Source organism: Gopherus evgoodei, chromosome 4, assembly GCF_007399415.2.
Source record: "Gopherus evgoodei ecotype Sinaloan lineage chromosome 4, rGopEvg1_v1.p, whole genome shotgun sequence".
Lineage (NCBI taxonomy): Eukaryota > Metazoa > Chordata > Testudines > Testudinidae > Gopherus > Gopherus evgoodei.
Window position 1 is genome coordinate 67,296,143 of NC_044325.1, and position 22,965 is coordinate 67,319,107.

The window sequence follows — 22,965 nt, forward strand, 5'->3', positions numbered from 1 at the left end:
GTGAGGAATTAATTTACATCGCCCTTGACGTGATCTCCAACTGGCAGATGTAACTACCCGGGAGTTTGGGGCACGATGGGAATAAAAGTACTCAAGCCTTGCATGGATAAATGATACCATATCCCAGTGTATATAGCTAAGGAGGCTGATGTGTGCCGTAAGGTTTAGAAGAGTTTCATAATTTGGGAGGACTATTCTCCCAGAGGTGCCACCTGGAAAATATCCAAAAAGCTTGTGAACTTTCTCTTGCACAAACTCACCTTGAGTGCCTAAAGTCACTGAAATTCTCCTCAGCAGTTCTTGATCAGGCTTAAAAATTCCTAGGAACTGGAGTCTGGGATCATTGAGTCATCAGGTGATGAGAAAGACAGCATGGTTCCTCTTGTAGAAGAGCTGGCTGCTCCTCCGGTGGTTCCTCCTGCAGCACTGGCTGCTCAGAGGGAAAGGTATCTCTGCATGCTTCCAACTTAGGTGGTTCTGGAACCTACTCTGTCAAACTCTCTGGGAACCTTCCTCTCAATTGGGCAGGTGATTGAGATCTGTGGGATTGCAAAACACCCCCGTAATTCGAAAAAGGCCACTGAGGGAGAGCACGTCATAGATGTCCAGTAGGTACCAGGCCACAACAATTGGTCCCACTCCCAGTGGTGGGTACCAATGCTTTCCTTCAGGAGGTGACTAAGTACACCTCAGAGGGGTTGGCAAAGTACTGGAGGATTCTGAAACAGATTTTGAGGAGCCAGAGTATCCAGTGGGCATCGGGAGGTGCAATGCCTGATGAGGTGACTATCTACAGCCCATTGTGAAGAGGCAACCTCAATACTGAGGCATGGAAGGTAGACGGTACTGCAAAAGCATCCTGAGGTGTTGAGGCGCCATAAATTGATGCTGGGAAAGATGTTATAATCAGGGCTGAAGCACAGGCTATACTTGGTATCAACTCAGCTGAACATTCTAGCATCAAGCCACAGATGCCAAGCCAGGTAGCATAACTGATACCGATGTCAAAGACTGTAGTGGCGCCAATGCCAAAGATGGTACCGGGGAAGAGTCTTTGCAATATTTCTTAGCTAATACTAACACTGGCTCTGCTTGCACTGGAGCGGAGGATCCAGATGGGCCTGGGACAGCAGAAAGTGCTGCCAATGCAGTGGACTCCTGCACCATAGGAGAGTCCAGGATGGAGAGGCAGAGCAAGTCTTTTACTGCTTCATAAACTTGCGGGGCCACTGATACCAATAACATCAGAGCTGAAACTGTGTCCCCATTGGTACTGGACTCAGTGGCTATCTACCAGCACATGGTAACAGTTGTCAGGATGCTATCAATATCTTCCTGCCACAGGACTGAAGAGATATAGGCTGATAAGCCAGTCTGAGTACCTAAAGACCCTCAATGATGTTCCAAGTCCTTTTCTGAAGAGGAGGAGCCTTAAAAAAATAAAAATAAAAAAAAATTTGAGTAGCTCCAGTCTGTCTTATGGGTCCTCTTTTGGGGAGGTCATGGAGAAGACTGACTCCCTCTTTCCCTAGAGAGAGGAGTTGGAGTCTAAGGGTCTGTCCGAGGCCACAGCAGCCATGGTAATGGACTGCATGTGTGCAGTAGGACTTTCACTCAAGGGCCCTGGGACCAAAGCAAGTCTTATCACCTGCTTCATAAGATGGGGTTTGAAGCACAAATCTCTGGAAATCTGCATTCTTTTCTTCAAATAATTAGCAGATGCACCTGTCAATGTGTCCAATGCTGAGGCAAAAAAGGCAGTGCGTGCATGTGTCTTGGGAGTCACTATTCAAGATAGACATTCCATATGATGGGCAATGGCTAAAGACCCAGCAAGCACTGCATGCCACCAGTGCCTTGCACCAAAATATAACTATTAAAATAACTTAAAATAAAACAAAGATGAAACTTAACTACTGGGTACTAACTGCTGACTAACTACTTAGAGGTAAAGTAGTGAACTAACCTTGCTGACTATGCAGAATTAAAAACCATATGGGGAATTCTAGCTCTGGTTACAGGTGATGAGAAGGAACTGAGGGGATTCAGGTTGGTACCACTCTTATATAGCCTTTGGAGGGAGCACAAGTATGTGCAGGTCTCATGTGTGGCTGACACACATCTGCAGAAAATTCTCTGGCTCCAGCACGCACATACCTGCGTGGAACATGCGTACAACCACTCACTGAAAATGCATGTTATGAGTAGGTTAAAAAATAGCATGTGTCCCAAGAAACCAAGTAGACAATTTTATTTTACAACTGCATGGAGGCCTGCAGTGGTTTCCCTGTGTTTTACTGCCCACATATACTGATCTTCAGAGATTCATGAGAAGGAGGAGAGAGCTTTCAGAAAGGTTGTAAAAATTATATCTGCTTTGCCTGATCATACATCTGATTTTCTCACTTTACTCCATAGCCTCTTCTACCACTAACTACCACTTCACTTTATTTCTTTGTTGACAAACAACAGGTTTCCTCCTACATGGAGTGTGTTAGCCCACTATCCTATTTTGGAGATCAGCTGAATGCAACGTGCACAGTAGTTAAGGAGGCACGTTAATTGTAACCCAGTTGGGGGGCTCCCAGTGCTCCACATTTGAAATGCTGTTGCTCCAGGTGGATCAAGTCCACTATATATTTAGAGTGGACTGAATTTGCATCTTATCAGCTATGTTGAGGCAAAATGGCACATCCAACTAAATAATGTTTACGGGGGATTATAGCTATGCAAACGGTGCTAACAGATGAAGTGAGGCTGAAAGCTGAACAATAAATACATTAGCCAAGCAATGCAATACTTTTTATCAGTACAGATTATTTCATCTTTGTAAAAACAGACCTTCCTTCAGGGAGAAACTAGACATCATTTTTAAAATTGCTACAAGGCACCCTCTTAGCATCTTTGCCAGAGAGCAGTTTCAAGGAAAGTCAAGGCAAGTCCACACTGCTTCAATTCTGAGAAAGTTCCATTGGGACTAACACCGAGGAAGTAATGAAAAACACCATACAATTCATTCAGGGATGATTAAGTGGCATTTTTTGTAACTTAACTCAAAAACTGGTCCAATGAAGAGTCCTCAGGATTTCCCTGTTGTTTCAATTCAATTAGGCATCTCTATCATCCCCACAATTCCTTTAATTATAAAGGCAACCATCATGAAATTCTTCTTTAGGCAAAATCGAGGTGAAGAGCACTCAACCTCATTTTTAATTCTAACATATTTTGCTAAAGAAGACAAGAGATTATACAGCTTAATGAACCCTGTTGGACAGCTGTCACGCCGTATGTCTACACAGCAATCACGAGGCACAACTGTAGTATGTGCATGCAATATCTGAACTAGCTTCGATTGAGTTCACTTGTGAAAAATAGCAGTGTAGCTCGAGCAGCATGGGGGATGACACAGGCTAGCCACCTGTGTACATACACAGAGTTGTGGGTGGGACTGTACTCTGGCAGATCATCTTAGACATTTATCATGACTGGGACTCCAGCTCTCACATTTGAATAAACCCTTATTCAAACTAAAACTTTACCTATACATTGGATAGTAAAAGCACACGTGCTCCAAGTCATCATAGGAATGCGAGGATCAGCCTCATTGGGAGCAACTTTTAATCCAACTCTGTAAACAGTGGTGGCAAAGAGAACCAGCATCTCCTTAATACTGTTTGAGTATTTGGCTCTGCGAAGGAAAGCAAGGACAACTTCAGTTGATGAACTAGTAACAGTTTGCAATTTAAAGGTCAATGGCTAGTTAACAAGGTCATTAATAGTAAGATAAATGGTTCCTTGTGAAAGAACTACTGAACACCAAGACTGTTTATCTGAAACAAGGAAGAGACTGTATCCATAAAACAAGTCCTAATGCATCATGAAGAACCAGTACAGATTCTTGCACTTTAGTTTTCTCCTTGGTATACACATGCATTGATTTAGTGACCTCTACAAGCAAATGTCTGAGAACCAAGAAGGATGAGAGCTAATAAGCTGGGGGCAAATTTGGGAAAATATAGGCCTCAGTATTGATGGCATATTATACCCTGTATTCAGGAAAAGAGCATAAACAACTATTTACTACAAAAAGTGATACATTGGGGAAATTAACTTACACTGTGGGAAAAGAGAAACTTAAGTGTCACATTGAAAACATCTCTCCTCTCATTCATCTCTCATAAAGGACTAGCAATGGGGAACAGAATTTCAAATCTAAAATTAAATTTAAAAATTGTGAAATTTTGCTAAAAAAGACAGGAGCTCCTTAAAGTTAGTACCTGCTTAGTCCTTAAAAGGGACAACTCTGATCAGAAAAGTGATTATGCAAAACCAGCACAATCTTAATGAACAGATCTGCTCTGCGTGTGTTCAAAGTGTAAGCATAAGTATAACTAACAACTGTGGCACAATGATCTGGACTAAGTTCCAAACAGAATATTTCTTCCCGAAAATGATGCCTGAGCTTGACAAAGAACCCATTTTAGCTTTTTGACCAGAATGCATTTGCTGCAGCAACAGCTGGGGAAAAAGCTTTTATTTGTACTTGAAGCAATTCTGATATGGAACAACAAAACAGAAATATGGAACTATTGATGCATTTTTTTACATTTTTCAGAGTATAACCACACTAAGCTTGGATAGCAGAGATATCCAAGGGGTGAAGAACTGTTACATTATTCAGCATGCTGTGGGCAGTAAAAGTACAGCGGGCAGGTTAGCTGGAGCAGTATATTGAGGGAAAGGAAAATACCAAGGCATACCCTAGAGAGATCCAAAGCCAAAGAATCTGTCAAGTCAATCTTTCCATCCCAACGGGCAGACAATTTTCTTTTCCATACAATATTAGACATCCCAATCCCATTCCCCACAATAAATCTGTAACAAACAACTTCATCAATGAAGTACTTTAAAAACATTAATTCTTACAAAATAGAGAAACATGATGCCTGGGAAAACTAAGGCACAGAATAGTTAAATGCACATGGAGTCAGCGGCAAAGCTCCAGCTACAAGTCAGGAAGTTCTTGGCTCCCAGTTCTGTGCTCAGAACACAAACAACTCTTTTCCCAGTACAAAGATTGAAGGCAAGTTCCAAAATTGTGAGACACATTTAGATCATTTTAGAAAACACAGAACAGAGAACTTTCAGATTCCTCCAGTAAAATACAAACGATTGGCAACACTTACGAAGGCTGAACTCCAAAACTAAGGATGGAATGGAATTCTGAAGTAAAGTCTCCCATTCCTTTGTTGATTAAACATGGAGCATTTTGCTTCTCTCCTTCCAGAAAAAAAATTAGATCATATTAAAACACAATTGCATCAATATACACAGACTTCCCTTTTCTTTTAAACTGCTTTTGAAATAATTATAGCAGACCACTGCTTTCTCACCAGCCAATCTGTGTTCTAAACCTCCTTCTTAAATAGCATTTTCTTCTGTTCTCAGAAATTTGGGGCACAAAAGCAGTGATTGGCTGGTAGGGGAGACAGTGAGAGAAACAGCCAAAGAGAATTGTCCTGCTAAGTATGGGTCCCTGGAATGTGTCAATATTCTATAACTAAGCATATTGATGCTTTCTGCAATATTCATAGATAGATTTATTTTTGGCCTTTTATTTTAAATTCCCCTCTTCGTTTTCATAGAATTCCCAGTAAAACATTTTAATCCAAAAAAGCCTGATAGGGTCTTTGGGCTGTGTTCCTGCTGGTCCTGCCAAGTGCATGTTATATGGTCTTCCAAGGGGGTCAGGGAAAGGAGTTATTAAATTTCTGGAAATGTCGTAAGCATAAATATCTGGAAATGTCAGAAGCTTAGCAAAGGCTATGACTTTGCTTCTCAAACATATGGCACCATAAAGCTGGTGATATCCATTGTGGGCACATGGATCAGAGTATGATCTAAGGGGTATCACGTCTTTTCACATAAATCAAAAGGCATAGGGAAATGCAGATTCCTGGTGTCTCCTGGACACCAAGGCTTGTTGATACCAGAGCCAGAGTTACTGTACAGGCATTATATATTTTTGCTTCGCTGTGGGTAGTGATGATCTCTAGTTCCAATGAGTTAATGTTAATGTTCTTATTTAAAGCAACAGAGTAATAAGTGTGACGCTCTATGCATAAGTAGACCTATGCTGCACTATGCGAAAGCACCTTTCCTTTTATTCTGACTGAGTGATTACTCAAACAGAACAAGGTCAAGTTTCACTTTACAGTTCTCAGCACAGTCACATTCACTGAATACCTTATTGTAGAAAGTCACAGTCCTTCCAGTCATAAGAAAGTGGAAGTACACATGAAGATGCCACGCAGTGAAATAAATAGCTGTGTCACTGTGCAACGTAACCTGAATATGTTTACATAGTGAGTTTCAGTTTTAAAATACGTATCTCACACTGCAAGAGGGTAACCCAAAGATGCCCTTCACTGAAGTGCTGCTTTTAAAGACCTAGACCATCATCTCCTTGAATGTTTTTGAGATAGCTAGGAGGCAGCCATGACTGCAGCTAATAATACCTTACTGGAGCTCTCTTATGCTTCAATTAACTAGTGCGGACACATGGCTGTGTCAAAAAAGGTCACTGACTTAAGGGTACTTTGAAAAAGTACATCCATAAGAAATGAATGTATCTAAAAACAGTTTGTTGTATATTACTGACAACTTATGCATGACAGTTGCACAGTCAGACTACGACAGAAGTGTTGCTCAGATAAGGATTGCCTAGAAAATTAACTGAAAATGACCTCTTTCTTTTTGGGATGAATAATTACTTTTTAAGGGGAAAAATGTCATCATCCGCTTTAATAAAATTGTTCAAAGATTTAATGTAGTTGCTCATTTATTTAGAGCGAGTTTTAAAGCTTAAGGGTAAATTTCTCAAAAGTACGGAATGACTTAGGAGCCTAAATCCCCTGTAAAACGAAGGCCTGGTCTATACCAGAAAATTTAATTGACTTGACTGTGTCACTCAGGGGTACAAAAAATCCACATCTCTGAACTACGTAGTTGAGCTGACCTAATCCCCCACGTGGACAGTGCCAGTTTGACCGAAAAATTCCATCCAACTATCTACCACCTCTCAAGGAGATGGACAACTTATGACTATGGGAGAAACCCTCCTATCAGCGTAGGTAATGTCTACACTGAAGTGCTATGGCGGCGCATTTGCAGCAGTGTAGACAAGCCCTTGGGCTGCTATATCACCTAAGCATTTTTGAATTTTTTCCCTTGATCACCATTTTTCAGAACAGAGGCCTTCAGAGATGAGAAGAGATCATACAATGTGTTTGAATCCTCAGTTCACAAAGGAAAAGTATACTAATACTTAAATTTCTTTTATGTATTTCCTCATAGTGAGACCACATGACTGAAGAATCAAGTAGCAAACGCTGTACTTAAAAAAACAGCTGATTATTCTGTATTCAGAACACTTTCTGTTCTACTTAAATATTTACATTTTCTTGCTATAATAATGAAAAATTCAAAGGGTATTTTTCTGGAAATGATCTTAGCGTAAAGCTCAAAAGCTAAGATAACAAACCTTTAGCGTTTTTTGCACTGTACCCCAATATCCTGGCCTTGACAATCTCCAACCACCTAGCCAGGGACAGAATTTGAGCTACTGCCTCTGCATCCTCACTGAGAACAGAAATTAAAAAAACAGTGGTTACGTTAAAACATAGGTAAGCAGATGACCTGAAGCCTAATCTCTGAAAAACATATAGCATATCTCTGTGACAAAGAACAAGTTCAGAGTTAGCATTTACACAACTATTTAGATACCATAAGCAAGCATTAACCTAAACTTTAGAATGTATATTAAGTACTAGAAATACTCTCTCACTGGTAAGAAACCTAAGCGGTCTATGGTATTAGAAATTTTTTCCAAGAACAGATTTTGGATGCCAGGACAGACAACAAGGTGGGCGATCAGTAAGGATTTAAGCAGCCCCATATAGCAGCTGGAAAGATTATTCAAAACTTTCCATCAGAGGTTGGCTCCCCTACAAGCATAGATAACTTTTATTCCTAGAATCATAAAATAGACTGTCCCTGGAGTTCACCTGTTTATTTTCTGAGTCTGCAAAGGAATAATGGGAATCACAGTGTTGCACAGAGACTTGCAGAGTGGGCAGAGGTACTCTCCATTCTCTAAGTCAAAAATCTGTTCAACATGAAGACGCTGTTGAGAATTCAGCTGCATGGCTTCAAAGTACCTGCAACATTAAAAAGAAAAATCAGCTAGCAAAGAGAATTGCCTCTGTGCAACAGAGAAACAAGAATTTAAAGAGCAAAATGGTATGTCTGGTGTGTACTTTTCTATGCCAACAACCAGACTCCTCTTCTGCTACACAACTAATACATAGATGTTCCACATGTTTGGACAGCAAAACAAAACTAGATCTTTGAATAGGTATGCGAACCAGGTAATTTCAGAGCACCTTCCAGGCAAGAAGAGCAGAGAGCTTTCCCTACTTTTAGCCTCCATATAAATGTGTATTTTATTTATTTACACTCAAGCAATTCTGAAATTTCCTACCCCCCCAACATTTTAAACTAATGCTACACCGTAAAGCACCTCACACATATACACATATTCCTAGATTATAAATTTAAAGTTAAGCAACAGCATTCAAAGGTAAATATATAAATATCGTATAAATGCTATTTTAACAACTAATAGCATTTCACGGATAAATGTCCATAAATGACTTATCTGTTGTGAGGATCCAGTCTCACCACCAGATACAAAAATATATCCTTGTTTTTGATGAAGTAAAATGGAAGTGGATTATTTATATTATATTTCAAAAATATCCTTACAGAAAATTCACCTTGGATAGACATAGAACTGTGGTAAAAGTAAATTTAAAAACAAAAAACACAATGAAACCCACATTAAGTACGTGATCAAAGGAAAGAAAATCAGTTGTTTAATTGAGATAGTTTTCCCAATAAAGAGTGGGAGCAGATTACTTTTCAATATATATGGGAATACTTTGAGACAGTCTATTAAAATAGGAGATGGTATAATAAGCATGATCTTTTCCAGGTTTCATTGTAAATTTTCTCTATATATGCAGTAAGCCCGCAGATTTCACCCATGGTCTCGATGGCCTGGATACCTCCATTAGTACAGAAAGAACCCAGTTTTCAAATCTGTTTGCCTAAAGTTGAGCATCTAAAATCAGCACCTATGTGAAAACCAGATACACAAGCAGCTTACAGATGGATGTGTCTGTCTAACTTTAGGTCTAAATTTAAACCAAAAATCTTCTAATTAAATGATGATTAAAAGCAATGAAGGAAAAGGCAAGCAAATCTAACAAAGGAAAGATGAAAAAGAGCTGAAAAAAATGGTCTCAACATACAAAATTTTTATGAAACTACTCTCTACAAAATCAAAACACGTTTTATCTTTCCAAATTATACAACAGGCAGAAGAGTTGCAATAAATGTAAAATGGAAATTCCATAGGTAGTGCATACATTCCAAACATAGTCTGTTAGACAAAGCGTATTTTGCAGTATTTTATCTGCTGTATATATATTCCTTTAAAATGTAAGTGGCAGGCATCCTTTTGAGTAAAACTAATACATTAATATATTAGTTATGTAATAAGCAAAAGATTATACTCAAACCTTCTGCAAAATCTAGTATAAGGGAAGAGTCTTCTGTCCATTTATTTCAATCCTATCTACCCACAGAGTAAGTATCAGACGGGCAGCCGTGTTAGTACATATCCACAAAAAGGAGCCCGGCGGCATCTTAAAGACTAACAGATTTATTTGGGCATAAGCTTTCATGGGTAAAAAACCCATGCGTCTGAAGACGCATTAGAAGTGGGTTTTTTACCCATGAATGCTTATGCCCAAGTAAAACTGTTAGTTTTTAAGGTGCCACTGGACTCCACAGAGTAAGCTAACTTTTTCTTAATAAGGGCATGGAAACTGGGTTCCAATGTCCGTTGTTCTATTTAGATGCATGTGGCTAGGATCTGCCAAGAATAGAAGTCATTCATGTATAATACTCAAGGAACATTTTCCTGTATGATTTTAGGGTGCTTATTTGTTTTATGCTGATATTTACCATAAAAACATTAAAAATAGATAAGCACTGAAAGTATAACTAGACTATTTATAGCCAACTGACACATACAAATATAAAAATAAAAAAGCCTCCAAGATATTGTCTGTAACATGTGATATCACAAAGTAACTTATAATAGGGCGATCCAGCTCTTCACATCTTTCTGATACCTCATTGTGACGAAATTTCTAACTTTATTTTTCACAGCTTAAATGAAACTAAGGCTTTTTGTCAATATTTGTGTCTCTTTCTAACCAGCATGTTACTCATTGTGATAAAAAAGCACTGATAGACAAAAAGCCCTTCGTAGTCGAGTCTGTAAGTATTTCGGTCTAGAGGAAATTGTAGGCCTGCTTTGGTCCTTACGTGTAGTCAGGCCTGGTCTAGTGACATGTATACATGGTTAAAGGTTATGTGTTGTGTAACTCTCTTGGAGATTTATCAGAGTCCCTTGCTGGACACCTTAAGAGCATGATGCAAGTCCCATTTATGAGAGCTGACTTCTTGCTCTTGACCAGTTTTACCCCACTTAGACTATTCTTTAGGCCAATGGGAACTAGGCTCCTCCTGTTGGTTTTTGAGACTGCTCTTGTACCAGATTTCTTTGATTTTTTGTGGTTGAGTACTTGGACTGGCTGACTTCTTATCTGAACGTCAATATTTTGTATTGTTGTGCTGGTATACTCTTAGAAACTTTAGACACCAGTTTCAGATAAAATATGAAAAAGAGTATTGCAAAGATAGCCTCTTACTTCTGCCAGCAGGCTGCATGCATTACATGACCACAGCTTCCTGTATGGGTTCCACATGACAAATCTGGATCCATGAAAAGAGGCTCTAATGTATCTGGAAAGACAGAAGGGGAGCAAAAAGATTAAAAGAATACTAGTGTACATTTGGTCAATACAGACAAAAACCCCGCTAAGTTTTCGTTTTTCCACAGTAAGCACATTCAAGTTAAAAATCTGGTTTTGCAAATTTCTTTATAATAATGCCCTGACAGGTGAACACAAGCAAAAACTATGCTGCCACAGTTCTACCCCTTGTTCCATCAAGCCCTATCTTAATGTGAAATTACTAAAGAAAAAAAATGAAATCTGAAATCAATGGTCAGTCAATAAATGAACATCCTTCTCTGTTGAATTATCTTTTGGAAAAAGGCATCAGTGTGTTCAATCACTTTATCTGCCTTGGATTTCAGCTGTACTGTCTTTGTTCCAGTATTTGGTGATGGAGGTGCTTTGCTGACCGAGGTCAGCAACAGAAGATTCTCCAAATGATCACCTACACTTTCAACAGTAAATATCACAAAGTTGTTGTGAAAAAAAGGTTACCAGCCTTCCGTAGCTTGTTTTTTGAAATGTGTTGCTCAAGTCCATTCCAATGTAGTTGTGTGCTAGCCTCGAGCACTGCCACCCAGCAGCAGCTCCAGGTACCAGCGCTCCAAGCGCATGCCTGGGGTAGCAAGCCATGGGGGGAGCCCTGCTGGTCCCCGTGAGGGTGGCAGACAGGCAGCCTTCAGCAGCATGCCTGCGGGAGGTCCGCCAGTCCTGCAGATTCAGCGGCAATTCAGTGGCAGGTACGCCGAAGCTGCGGGACTGGTGGACCTCCCGCAGGCAAGCCGCCGAAGCCACGGGACCGGGGACCTCCCGCAGGCAAGCCGCCGAATCCGCAGGACCAGGGACCTCCCGCAGGCAAGCCGCCGAAGGCAGCCTGCCTGCTGTACTTGGGGCGGCAAAAAAGCTAGAGCCACCCCTGCTGCCATCAGAAAGTATTTCCCTCAGTGGTATCTATCGAGTCATCTCTGGGGCCCCCTGGAGTCGCTGGTATATAGGGCTAGACTGCCCCCTCAGTTCCTTCTTGTCAGCTAACTCCAACAGAGTGACAGGCAGGAGGGGGAGGTAATGAGTAACACATCTCAATGAATAACAGTTACGGAAGGTTAGTAACCATTTTTGCTTCTTCGAGTGCTTGCTTGTGTCCATTCCAATGTAGGTGACTCCGAAGCAGTTGCACCAGTGGAAGGTTCGGAGTTCACTGGCATGCTGACTGCAACACCACTCGGCCGAAACCCACATTGTCTCTGGCTTGTCGGGTGATGGTGTAATGCAGTGGTTTTCAATTAGGGGTCTGGGGCTCCCTAGGGGACCGTGAGTAGGTTTCATGGGATCCACCAAGCAGGACCAGCATTAAAAAGCCAAGGCAGAAAGCTGAAGCCTGACTTTATGGCGCTGAAGCCCAGGGCCCTGGGCCCCACTACCCAAGGCAGAAGTGAAAGTCTGAGCAATGTAGCTTTGCAGGGCTCCCTGTGGTGTGGGGCCCCACACAACTGCCCTGCTTGCTATTCCCTAATGCCAGCCCTGGCTTTTATATGCAGAAAACCAGTTATTGTTGCACAGGTGGGCCGTGGATATTTTATAGTGTGTTGGGTGGGCCTCAAAGAAAAAGGTGGAGAAAGTTGACTGACTACCACGTTGCCGCTCTACAGATGTCCGGAATTGGAACTTGCACCACAAATGCCTCAGATGATGCTTGAGCTCTTGTAAAATGGACTGTCGGGGAGGACCCAGGACCTTCGCTAGGTCGTAGCATGTGTGGATACAGGAAGAGATCCACAATGAAATTTTCTGGGCCAAGACTGGACAGTCTTTCACTCTGTCTGCATTGGCTATGAAGAGCTGAGTGAATTTCAGAAAGGGTTTCGTCCTTTCTATGTAAAATGCTAGTGCACGCTTGGAGTCTCTGTTCCTCCTTGTTAGCATGTGGTTTGAAGTAGAAGATTGGTAGGAAGATATCCTGGTTACCATGGAATTGTGAGATCACCTTTGTCAGGAAGGCCAGACACACATCTTGTTCTTGAAGTTGACAGTGTACAGTGGTTCTGAATTAAGAGCTTGGATCTCTGAGACCTTTCTGGCAGAACTAATGGACCAGGAAGGCGACCTTCCAGGACAAGTAGAGCAAGGAGCACCTTGCCAGCAGTTTGAATGGGGTACTTGTTAGCCTTGCCAGCACCAAGTTGAAGTCCCAGGGACGGAATGGGTGGCATACCTGGGGGTATAGCCACTTCAACCCTTAAGAAAATGACCACAGATTGCATTCAAGACAATCGACCAGCCATTCACCCACAGGTGAAAAGGCCGAGATTGCAGCTAGGTGAAACCTAATAGATCAGAGATTCCCTAACCGTGGTCCGTGGGTGAATGGACCACTCATGATGGTGGGAAAAGGATCTGCTGAGATGATACACTAACTCGTTCTGCAACCCTGGGAGGTAAAAGGCTTTGAGGTGGATTCAGTGAGCTATGCAGAATTCCTATAAGCAAAGAGCTTCCTAGCATAGGAGACAGGAGCGTGCTCTGCCCTGTCTGTTTATGTAAAATATTGCTGTTGTGTCATCTGTAAGGACCGACGTGCAGTTGCCCTCCAATTGGGGTTGGAATGCCTGGCGGGCTAGGCGCATGCCCTCAGTTCGCTCACACCGATGTGTAACAACAGCTCTTCCATGGACCACAGGTCCTGAGCGTCCCCAACTGGGACCCCTCTTACCATCACCGATGCATCTGTAACAAGAGACATTGACAGCTGGGGTCTCAGGACTGGGATTCCTACACATACTGTCTGGGGGGTCTAGTCACCAAAGGAAGGTGGAAATCACCAATGGGGGAAGCAAGACCACCCTGTCCAAATCGTGTCGGCTCGGTGCGTAAACAGACACTAACCAAGCCTGGAGAGATCAGAGCCATAGTCTCACCTGATGCCATATGCCCCAGGCACTTTAAGCAGTTCCTTGTTGTGGTGATGGGGTGATTCCTCGGGTGCTCTCTGAGGACCCCCAGAGTTCTGAACTAGTTTTCTGGAAGAAAAGCTCTGGCCTAGGTTGAGTCAAGGATTGCCCCAACAAACCATATTCTTTGAACCTGGCAAAGGATGGATTTCTGCATGTTTATTAATAATCCCAGATCCTGAAAAGCTGACAGTATTAACTGGACATTTGCCTCCTTGGACTGACCTTTGATCAGCCAGTTGTTGAGGTAAGTGTAGACCTGGACCCCTTGTCTTCTCAAGAAGGCTTCAACTGCCATGCACTTCATGAACACCCGAGCGGCCACTGACAGGCCGAATGGGAGCACAGTAAATTGGTAGTGCATGTGATTCACAACGAATCATAGGAACCTTCCGTGTTCCCGAAAGATTGCAATATGAAAATATGTATCCTTCAAGTTGAGGGCAGCGTACCAATCCCCTGGATCCAGAGAAGGGATAATGGCGGCCAAGGAGACCATATGAAACTTCAGTTTCTCCATGAATCAGTTGAGGTTTCGTAGGTCCAGGACCTGTTTGAGATCACTGTTGGACTTTGGAATTAGGAAGTAACAGGAGCAGAACTCCTGGCCCCTCAGCTCCAATGTAACCTTACAAGGCACCAACCCTGATGAGCAACTGCACCTCCTGGACCAAAAGCTGCTCATGAGAAGGGTCCCTGAAGAGGGGGAAGGAGGGAGAGTGGGAAGGAGGAGAACAACTGAATTGAAGGGTGTATCCCAGTTCTATTATGCAAAAGCACCCAGTAATCTGAGGCAATATGGGCCCATGCCCGACATAAGTGGGATAACTGGTTCACAAATACAGGGGAAATCGGATCCACACATTGTCCTGGTATTCCACCCTTGTGCGTCCCATCAAAAGGCCTGTTTAGACCATACCATGTCTCAGTGGGCGGGGGAGGCCTGGCACCAGGACAGATGATGACTGGACAGAGGCCTCCTCTTATAGCCTCTACTCCTTCTCCTGCTACAGTCTTGTCTCTGCTGTGGCAAGCAGAAGCGGGTTGTCAGTTGGAGCTTATCGTGCTTCCCTGGGGTTCCATATACCGGCTCCCTCCAGGATTTCAGGGTGGCTCTTCTTGTCTTTCAGAGTCTGTTTGCTCAGAAAAGAGCAACTTGCCTTCAAATGGAATGTCCTGCACAGTCTGCTGCACGACTGAAGCCATGAGCTTCTTCTAATGTCCACAGCTGATACCATGGATCAGGTTGCAGAATCTGCCATGTCCAAAGCTGTCTGAAGGGATGCTCTTTGCCACTGACTTCCCCTCTTCAGCTAGGACTGAGAACTCACCCCTGAACTCCTGCGGCAAAAGCTCCTTGAATTTTGCCACTGCACTCCAGGAGTTGAAATCATACTGGCTCAGGAGCATTCGCTGGTTTGGCATCCTGAACTGGAGGCCGTCAGTTGAGTACACCTTCCTGTCAAAAAGGTCGATTTTTTTTGGCATTTTAGGCCTTGGGAGTCAGCCTTTGCTGCTCCTGCTCATTTTCAGCTGAAACAACAGAGCCAAGTGGTGGTGGTGGTGGTGGTGAAATGTGTGAACAGAAATTCATACCCCTTGGGAGGGACAGAATACTTTTTCTTCATCCTCTTTGCAGTAGGTTGGAGGGACACAGGGGTCTGTCATAAGGCCTTAATGGGGTCCAAAATGGAATCATTCAAAGGCAGAGCCACCCATGATTGCCCAGAAGCCATTAAGATGTCCACCGAGGCATGGAAGGATAGTGGGATCTCCTCCACCTGGATACCCAGGTTCTGGGCTATCCTCTTGAGGAGCTCCCGGTGTGCCCTGTAGTCATCCTGGGAAGGTGCTATACTTGTGCCCACCAGTGCCTTTACCAGTAAGGAGCCTTGTTCCTCAGCCTCTGCAACAGCTAAATCCTGTGGTGCTGGGTCTTGCAGTTCGGTACTGGGCTTGGTTATCGAGGCCTGGTCCTTGCTCCAAGGTAGGTGGCGCAAGAGCTCTTGATTCCAATGCAACAGAGTAGGACCTCCTCGAGTGTAGACCCTGGACTGGCTGAAAAGCCTAGGAATTCCACAATGGCCACTGTAGTGGCATCTGCCACTGCCCTGGTGGCCAGACTGTCAGTGGGATGCCCTCATTCATCTCAGCCATTGGGTATCGCTAAGGCTAAGATTATGTCATGGAGGTTGTGGAAGTCACGGAATCTGTGACTTCCAGTGACCTCTGTGACATCGGGGGCCTTACAGCTGACCAGCCTCTGCCCGCAGCGGGGGACCCTCAGCAGCCCAGTTTCTGCTGGCAGTAACCCGAGCTGCCAGCCATCACTGCTGGCAGGGGGTCCCCACTGCAGCAGCTCAGCCGCAGCGAGCCGCCAGGGACCCCGTGCAGCTCCCAGCCACCAGCTGCGGCACCAGAGGGACCCCCGAGCTGCTCAGTGGCCAGGGAGCCCCCACAGCTCCCCAGCCTCTAACCTTGGCATGGGTCCCCCACAGCTCCCCTGCTGACATGGGTGGCAGAGAACTACCGTCCTCCCACACCAAGCCTCACAGGATGGCAGGGGGACCCCTCCCAGACCCTGGGAAATGGGGTCCCTGCAGCTGCCAGCCACTGGAGCCTCTTCCCTTCCCATTTTATCATGGATATTTTTAGTAAAAGTCAAGGACAGGTCATGGCTTCTGTGATTTTGTGTTGACTTTTACTAAAAATATCTATGATAAAACTGTAGCCTTAGGCATTGCTAATCGAGCGGTTTCTGCTGCTGCGGGAAGTGTACAATTCCACCTCAGAGTCTGACTTTGAGGAGTCATTTCTTGGTGCCCAGGTGCTGACCAGTGCCGGAGAACAGTACCAGGAGGGAGGAGATCAGTGCAGTGACATTATTGCTGGCTTATCCTGTGACGGTACATGAGGTCTTGGTGCCGTGGCAGTCCTCACCTCCAGTTCCACCGTTATCAACTCCTGAATGGCTGGGGACGGTAGCACCAGGGCTGTCGAACTCCAGTAGCTCTCTCTGGGCGGAGAGTCCAAAGGTGCTGGACTCAATGGTGTCCTTCCCAGGCTGGAGTCAACGGTACCATATGTACCACTGGCATCTCTGAGTGGCCCAGCACGGGTTGCACTTTGTCAGCGTCTCCATGCCCCTCAGAACTTGGTGTTGGGGAATGCCCCCAGTCAGTTTTTCTCTGCTTCTTTCTTGGTGCTGGCAATGGAGAGTGATGCTGAGAATCTCATGCCAAAGCTGGCACTAAAGATGAGTGTCAGTGCTGAGAGCCCTCCCTGGGCCCCAGAAAAGCAGAACAGCACTGCATCCCTCTTTGAGATGCCAGGACACTTCTTACTGAAGCCAAAGTACTCAGTGCCATGTAACGTGATTCAGTGCCAAAGGGGGACAAAGTGCTGCTTCCATAAGGAGGAATTTGAGTTAAGTGTCCCTGTCCTCCTCCATTCTGGGCCTGAGGCTCTTGCAAATCCTGCAATGCTCCTGCACATGGACCTCCCCCAAACACTTGAGACAGCTGGAATATGGGTCACTAACCAGTACCAGCTTATGGCAGAACGCACACAGCTTGAACCCTGGGGACCAAGGCATACCCCCGTGCCAGGGAAGGGCTAATCCTGCTAAACAGAATCAGCTACTAACTGAAACAAACTCTAGATAAAGCGCTATCTACAGATAATCAACAAAGTCCACTGAGAGAGGTACGTGCGGGAAAATGCAAGGACAAGCAGCAGTTCCAGTGACTGTCCTGGGTGGTAAGAAGGAACTGAGGGGGCGGTGGGGCCCTATATACCAGCACTATGAGGGCGCGACTCCAGGGGGCACCAGAGCCAACCCGATGGATACCACTTAGGGGAAAACAAAAACCAAAACCACACCACTTTCCAGTGTAGGTGTGTGCTCACCCTGAGCATTGTCACTGGAATGGATATGAGCAAGCATTTGAACTACTGTACCAAATACAAAAGCAAAGACTCTCTTTTGATTGCCTTATGTAATTCTTAACATACAAGAAATCATTGGCAACACCATTATGAAAACTTAACAGATTCTGTTGTGTTGCAATATGCAGTCTGGACAGGATTTAATTTTTCAGAAAAAGGTGAATTGTACAGAATTGAATGGCAATAGTTCTACCCAGCTTACATAAGGAGTTCTTTCTGTTTGAACACATATGCTTGCACTATAACATGAACACAAAAAGTAGAAAAGAATTTGAAGTAAGACCCCTGCTTGCATGAGGTCATACACCTATCGAAGTGGGTATTCACCCACGAAAGCTCATGCTCCAAAACATCTGTTAGTCTATAAGGCGCTACAGGATTCTTTGCTGCTCTGCTTGCATGTAATAGTAAATTATACCTTACAGGTGCTAGAAGTCAAGTGAAGAATGTGATAATATAATGCACCCTGGTGTCAGACCACTTTTATACTGGTGTGAACACATACACAGGCATATACACTTTCCCCACTCATGCAGCACTCCAAGTGTGGGGGGGGAAGAGGGGAATCACTTAAAGATCTTTTCCTTTAGGTGAGCTACAGAAGAACTGAATATGCTAAAGGGGAGCTAAAATATCTATCTGCAAGTGGCCTTGGGCAAGTGAAGATTTGTTTCCTTCTTTCCCCAACTACTTTGGTAACCTGGCATCCTATTACAGGAAGGATTTGAGAAAAGTTAGTAGAGATGAGCTTCACTGGATACAATGGCATCTTTACTGGTGATTTAACCTAAATTTTTGGTACCAAGATGTGTTCGTAAAGCACCTGGAAAATGGGGCCCTTATCTACGACTAGAGTCCCTAGGCACTAGCATATTACAAACAATAAAGAAAAAACAATTAAAAAAAGGATGTTATTGGTTCATCTTTCTACACACTCCAGTGTTTGGGCCATTCTTCTTGTGTTTATGATAACAAACTTGAATAAGCAGGATTTGTACAAATGACTGGTTGGGGTTTATAACAAGACAGGGACAGCTAATTAAAAATCAGTTTCTACAGTTGGATCAATATACAATAGAGAGAAACAGCCACTCATGTTTTATCTTCAGAGCTAGAATACATGCTCTTTGGTTTAAGGAACAAAACTCAACTGCTTCAGCAAATTAACCTGGAAGATTAATCTGTACCATTTTATTTACTCAAAGTAGGAGTCATGTACACATGGAATTCATCTTTGTTTTACAAGGGAGAATGGCAGTAAATTCTCCTCCACAGCTGATTTTCAGTTTTATGGCAAGGATTTTAAGCTCATCTAAAATATATGACTAAAATTCTTAACTAACTTTTCATTAAAAAAAGTAATTATTCAGTAATCTGATTGGCTGAAAGTGTTAAACAACCATCACTGAAGTGAGTTCTAAGAAGAGAAGAGCAACAGCTGATGTTCTCAGCTGAAGAGATATACCTACCACCTGAGAGTTCAAGAGTTTTCCCCCTGTGCTGAGTTAAGGCAGTGGATTTCTGGACACAAGCTGATAATACCATCGCAGCACTCTCCAGCCTCACTTCCTGCTCCTCCTGACATAGAATACAAGTCAACACTTCCTTTTCAGTAATAGATGGACCTCGCTTGGATCCCAAGACAATTTTAGAAGAATCAATGGCCAAAGGTATGCTGTAAGAACATCAAAGACAAAGATCAACAAATGATTAGCAGACCCCCTGTATTGAAATTAAGATCCTCTTGAAGGCATCTAAAACCAAAATTTACTGCTTTTATTTAACAGTAACTTTACTGCAAAAACCCTTACGTAAACTACCAGAATTGCTTCAGTCACCACTGAAATGCAACCATCTTTAAGACGGAATGTGGCAGTTATCTATTATGGTATACTGAAATAAATCCCATTTATTGTTTGATGATGCCACAAATTTACTTCCATTTTTCAGGCAAGATGCAAAGAGAAATAGTTAAGAGGGTGCTTCCTTACATTTACATGTTTGAGGATGTCTTATAGGTCTTGAATTTTTAAATGACAAAGCAGGCAGAAATTACTGTATTGGTTTTTGGTCATTCATCTGAGTTATCTTGTTCTCTTCCTTTTATCTTATGCACCCTCTTTTTCACAAATCATACATTAGGCTGGGTCTACAGTAAGACTGCTTTGTCAATATAGCTATGCTGGTAATAGTATAAAAGTGCTCCTGGTCTGGACATAGCTTATATTAGCAAAATTGTATTTTTACTTGCATATTTTATTCCAGGCCTTCCTCCCCAAGCAAAATAAGCTACATTGGCTAACACAGTTTTGACTGTTTAACTGCATCTACAGCAGGAACTTTCACCAGCACAGCTATATCAGACATAAATCATATCTCATTACAACCCAGATTGACAAATTTTGTAGTGCAAACTTGGAACACTCTCTCTCTCCCTGTCTCGCACATGCAGTCACCGTTGCTCCTACTCAAGCCTGACAATTTTGCTCCTAGCATCAACTAGACACAGTCACTCATGAATGACAAGAGACGCTTCCTATTGTGATTGAATCTGAATTTCAGTCCCCTGAACTGGAGCACATTTTGTTCCCACTAGACCCACTTTAAAATAATAAAACAAAACCTCCACACTTCACATGACTAAAATTTAGCACATAGACTATAATGTAACCAGATAGCCAAGATAACATAGGGACTAAAAGAGATGGATAAGTACGAAGTCTTTATTATAAATACTACAAAATGAGGAACAAAGATTGTGCAGTAAAAAGCAGGATTTGCCATACTGGGTCAGATCATTAGTTCATCAGATTCAGAAACTAATGTGGCCAGTATCTGATGCTTCAATGGAAGGCAAAAGAAATCCACAATGCACCTGGCACCTAGGCAAATAAATGCTGTACAAGAGGACTTTTTTCCTGAACCTTATAGTGATCAGTCTGTGCACTACAGCAGAGGATCTGAGTATCTCTGTTCTGGGATGTGTAATTACATGTGATTGCTGATCATAACATTTAAAATATGACTTTTTTTAAAGTCTTTATTTCTTTTCCTTCTATAATTATAAAAAGACCAGACTATTCTGGGGATTAATGATGTACAAAATCACATTCTGACAAAAAGCAGTTTGGGTTATGAGCGCAATAAGTTTTTTTTTCTCAAATTTACCTGTTTCTGGGCAGGACCTTATATATTAAGATTCTGCTGAATTAAACATTCAAATTAGGTCTTCAAAAAGAAAGCCCATTACCACCTAAACTATAGTAACATCAACTAGAGGTATTTTAAAATGAAGTCATTGTTTTCTGAAATGTTAGGTAACATATCATCTTTTACCTGAAGAATATTTTTCCATAGTTCATCTTATGTAGCAAGCAGGTCTGGTGTCTCCCTAACTGATTTGGCCTTCTGACATTAGCATTTAGCTGCTAGTTTACACAGGATTCTCTAATCCAGGGCATTGAAAAATATAAGTAGTAAGAGATACAGGGTTTCTGATTGGGATGATGCACTTTATCCACCAACTGTACTATTAAACCTTATGTAGCTATAACCGCTTTTTAGGAAATTAAATTTTTCCATCAGAACTCTGGATCTCTGTCTCGTCTCACCTCTCCTCCTCCATAACAGAGTCCTCTCTTCCCTGTGTCTCTTGTGTGTTTTCATACAGGAGTTTATGAGTTTCAATGAAATTCCTCTGTAAAGCAGACATCTGGGCCATTATCTTCTGGCGATGCAGCCTGGCAGCTTCTGCCTTCCTCTTCCGTTCAGCCTTCTCTTTCTCTTGAGTGCTTTGAGTCTTATTAGGAAACAGCAGTAAAAATTAGAGACTAAGAAGAACAACTAAAAAATACCAAGTAGTATTCTCAAAAGTAGAATTCTAACTGCTCCCATCAAATTTCCCAATAAACTGGGCATCCCATGATGGTAAAAAAAAGCAAAACCCCGAACAATCTAAAAGTTGTAAAACAAACCTTAAAAGCTGATCAGGATCTCAAGGCATTAGTATAGCATGTTTATGAATTCAAAAATACAGAAAGTTTTAATTAAAACATCTGAAACACCAGTCATCCTTTATTTACTTAAGACTCAAATTCAAAATTACACAATACCCTTGCAAAAGATGAAGTCATCAAAATAACCTGACTTATACAGTGTAATCAAAGCAGCCCAATTCTTGTTCACCCTTTTACCAGCGTTAGCCAAATGTTGAGTAGATCTTACAGTTAATCAAGTCAGAGCTACATTTTGATGGTCTGAAACAGATTAGAAGATTGACCTGCTGATGGCTAGTGTAAATTTTACAGCTATTTTTAAGCGGACCCGTATTTCTCAGCATTGGACAAATACACCACGAAACCAATGATATTTTAATCCTCTGGACAGATGAAATTGTGATAGAAATTTGTGAGGGAGCTTAAGTCAACAACCACCACCGTCCATTAAACACTCTCTTGAACACTTCCACATGAGCATCAGCTTCAATAATAGAACCCTACAGACAAATTATATACATAAGAAGCCCATATATCACCACACCTACCTTCACAGATCCAGTAACCACCCCCAGAAATCAGTTATCTACAGCCAGGCACTCTGAGCAGCAAGTCCAGGATATACACCTTACTAGCCTCAAAACCACCCTCACTAAAGAAGGCCAATCCACCAGAGAAGTAGCTTGCATCATGGAACAGATCACCCAAATATCTCAAGAGAATCTGCAATACAGAAATAAAACTCCCTCCAACTGCACACTCCAGTTATCACTTGCTACCCCAAACTGGGGATACCCATATGGGGTATCAAACAACTACAACCCAAAATCAATAGGGATCCCATAATGAAAGAAATCTTCCCCTCTTCTGGCCTTCAAACAACCTCTCGCCTCAACCTCTCCAAGCTCATCATTAGAAGCAAGCTCCCCAGAGATCAGGACACACCAACTCAAAGCGTCAGACACTGCCAGAATAGATGCAAAACCTGCAGCAGTATCTCCACTACAATGATCAAATAACTTCCACAATGCACCTTTCAAGATCCATGAGTCCTACATATGCCTATCACAACGTGTGATTTACCTCATCCTTTACCCTAAATGCCCCAATTACAACTATGTAGGTGAAACCAGACAAGCACTA

General features: G+C 42.6%; 1 protein-coding gene across 5 annotated transcripts in view; it reads right to left on the minus strand.

Moving 5' to 3' along the window:
- The window catches only part of UBR1 (ubiquitin protein ligase E3 component n-recognin 1), a 157,500-nt gene that overhangs the window by 34,019 nt on the left and 100,516 nt on the right, over positions 1-22,965 (minus strand). For all 5 annotated transcript variants that reach the window (XR_004000019.1, XM_030559608.1, XM_030559607.1 and 2 more), the window contains exons 29-35: positions 21,439-21,626; positions 19,297-19,502; positions 10,845-10,938; positions 8,067-8,219; positions 7,544-7,641; positions 5,187-5,280; positions 3,540-3,688 (exon numbers count right to left, since the gene is read on the minus strand). Coding sequence is in view for 4 of the 5 variants with exons in the window: in XM_030559608.1 (XP_030415468.1) it covers positions 3,540-3,688; positions 5,187-5,280; positions 7,544-7,641; positions 8,067-8,219; positions 10,845-10,938; positions 19,297-19,502; positions 21,439-21,626 (982 nt within the window). In the remaining variant the exon portion in view is untranslated. The remainder of the gene's footprint in view (positions 1-3,539; positions 3,689-5,186; positions 5,281-7,543; positions 7,642-8,066; positions 8,220-10,844; positions 10,939-19,296; positions 19,503-21,438; positions 21,627-22,965) is intronic.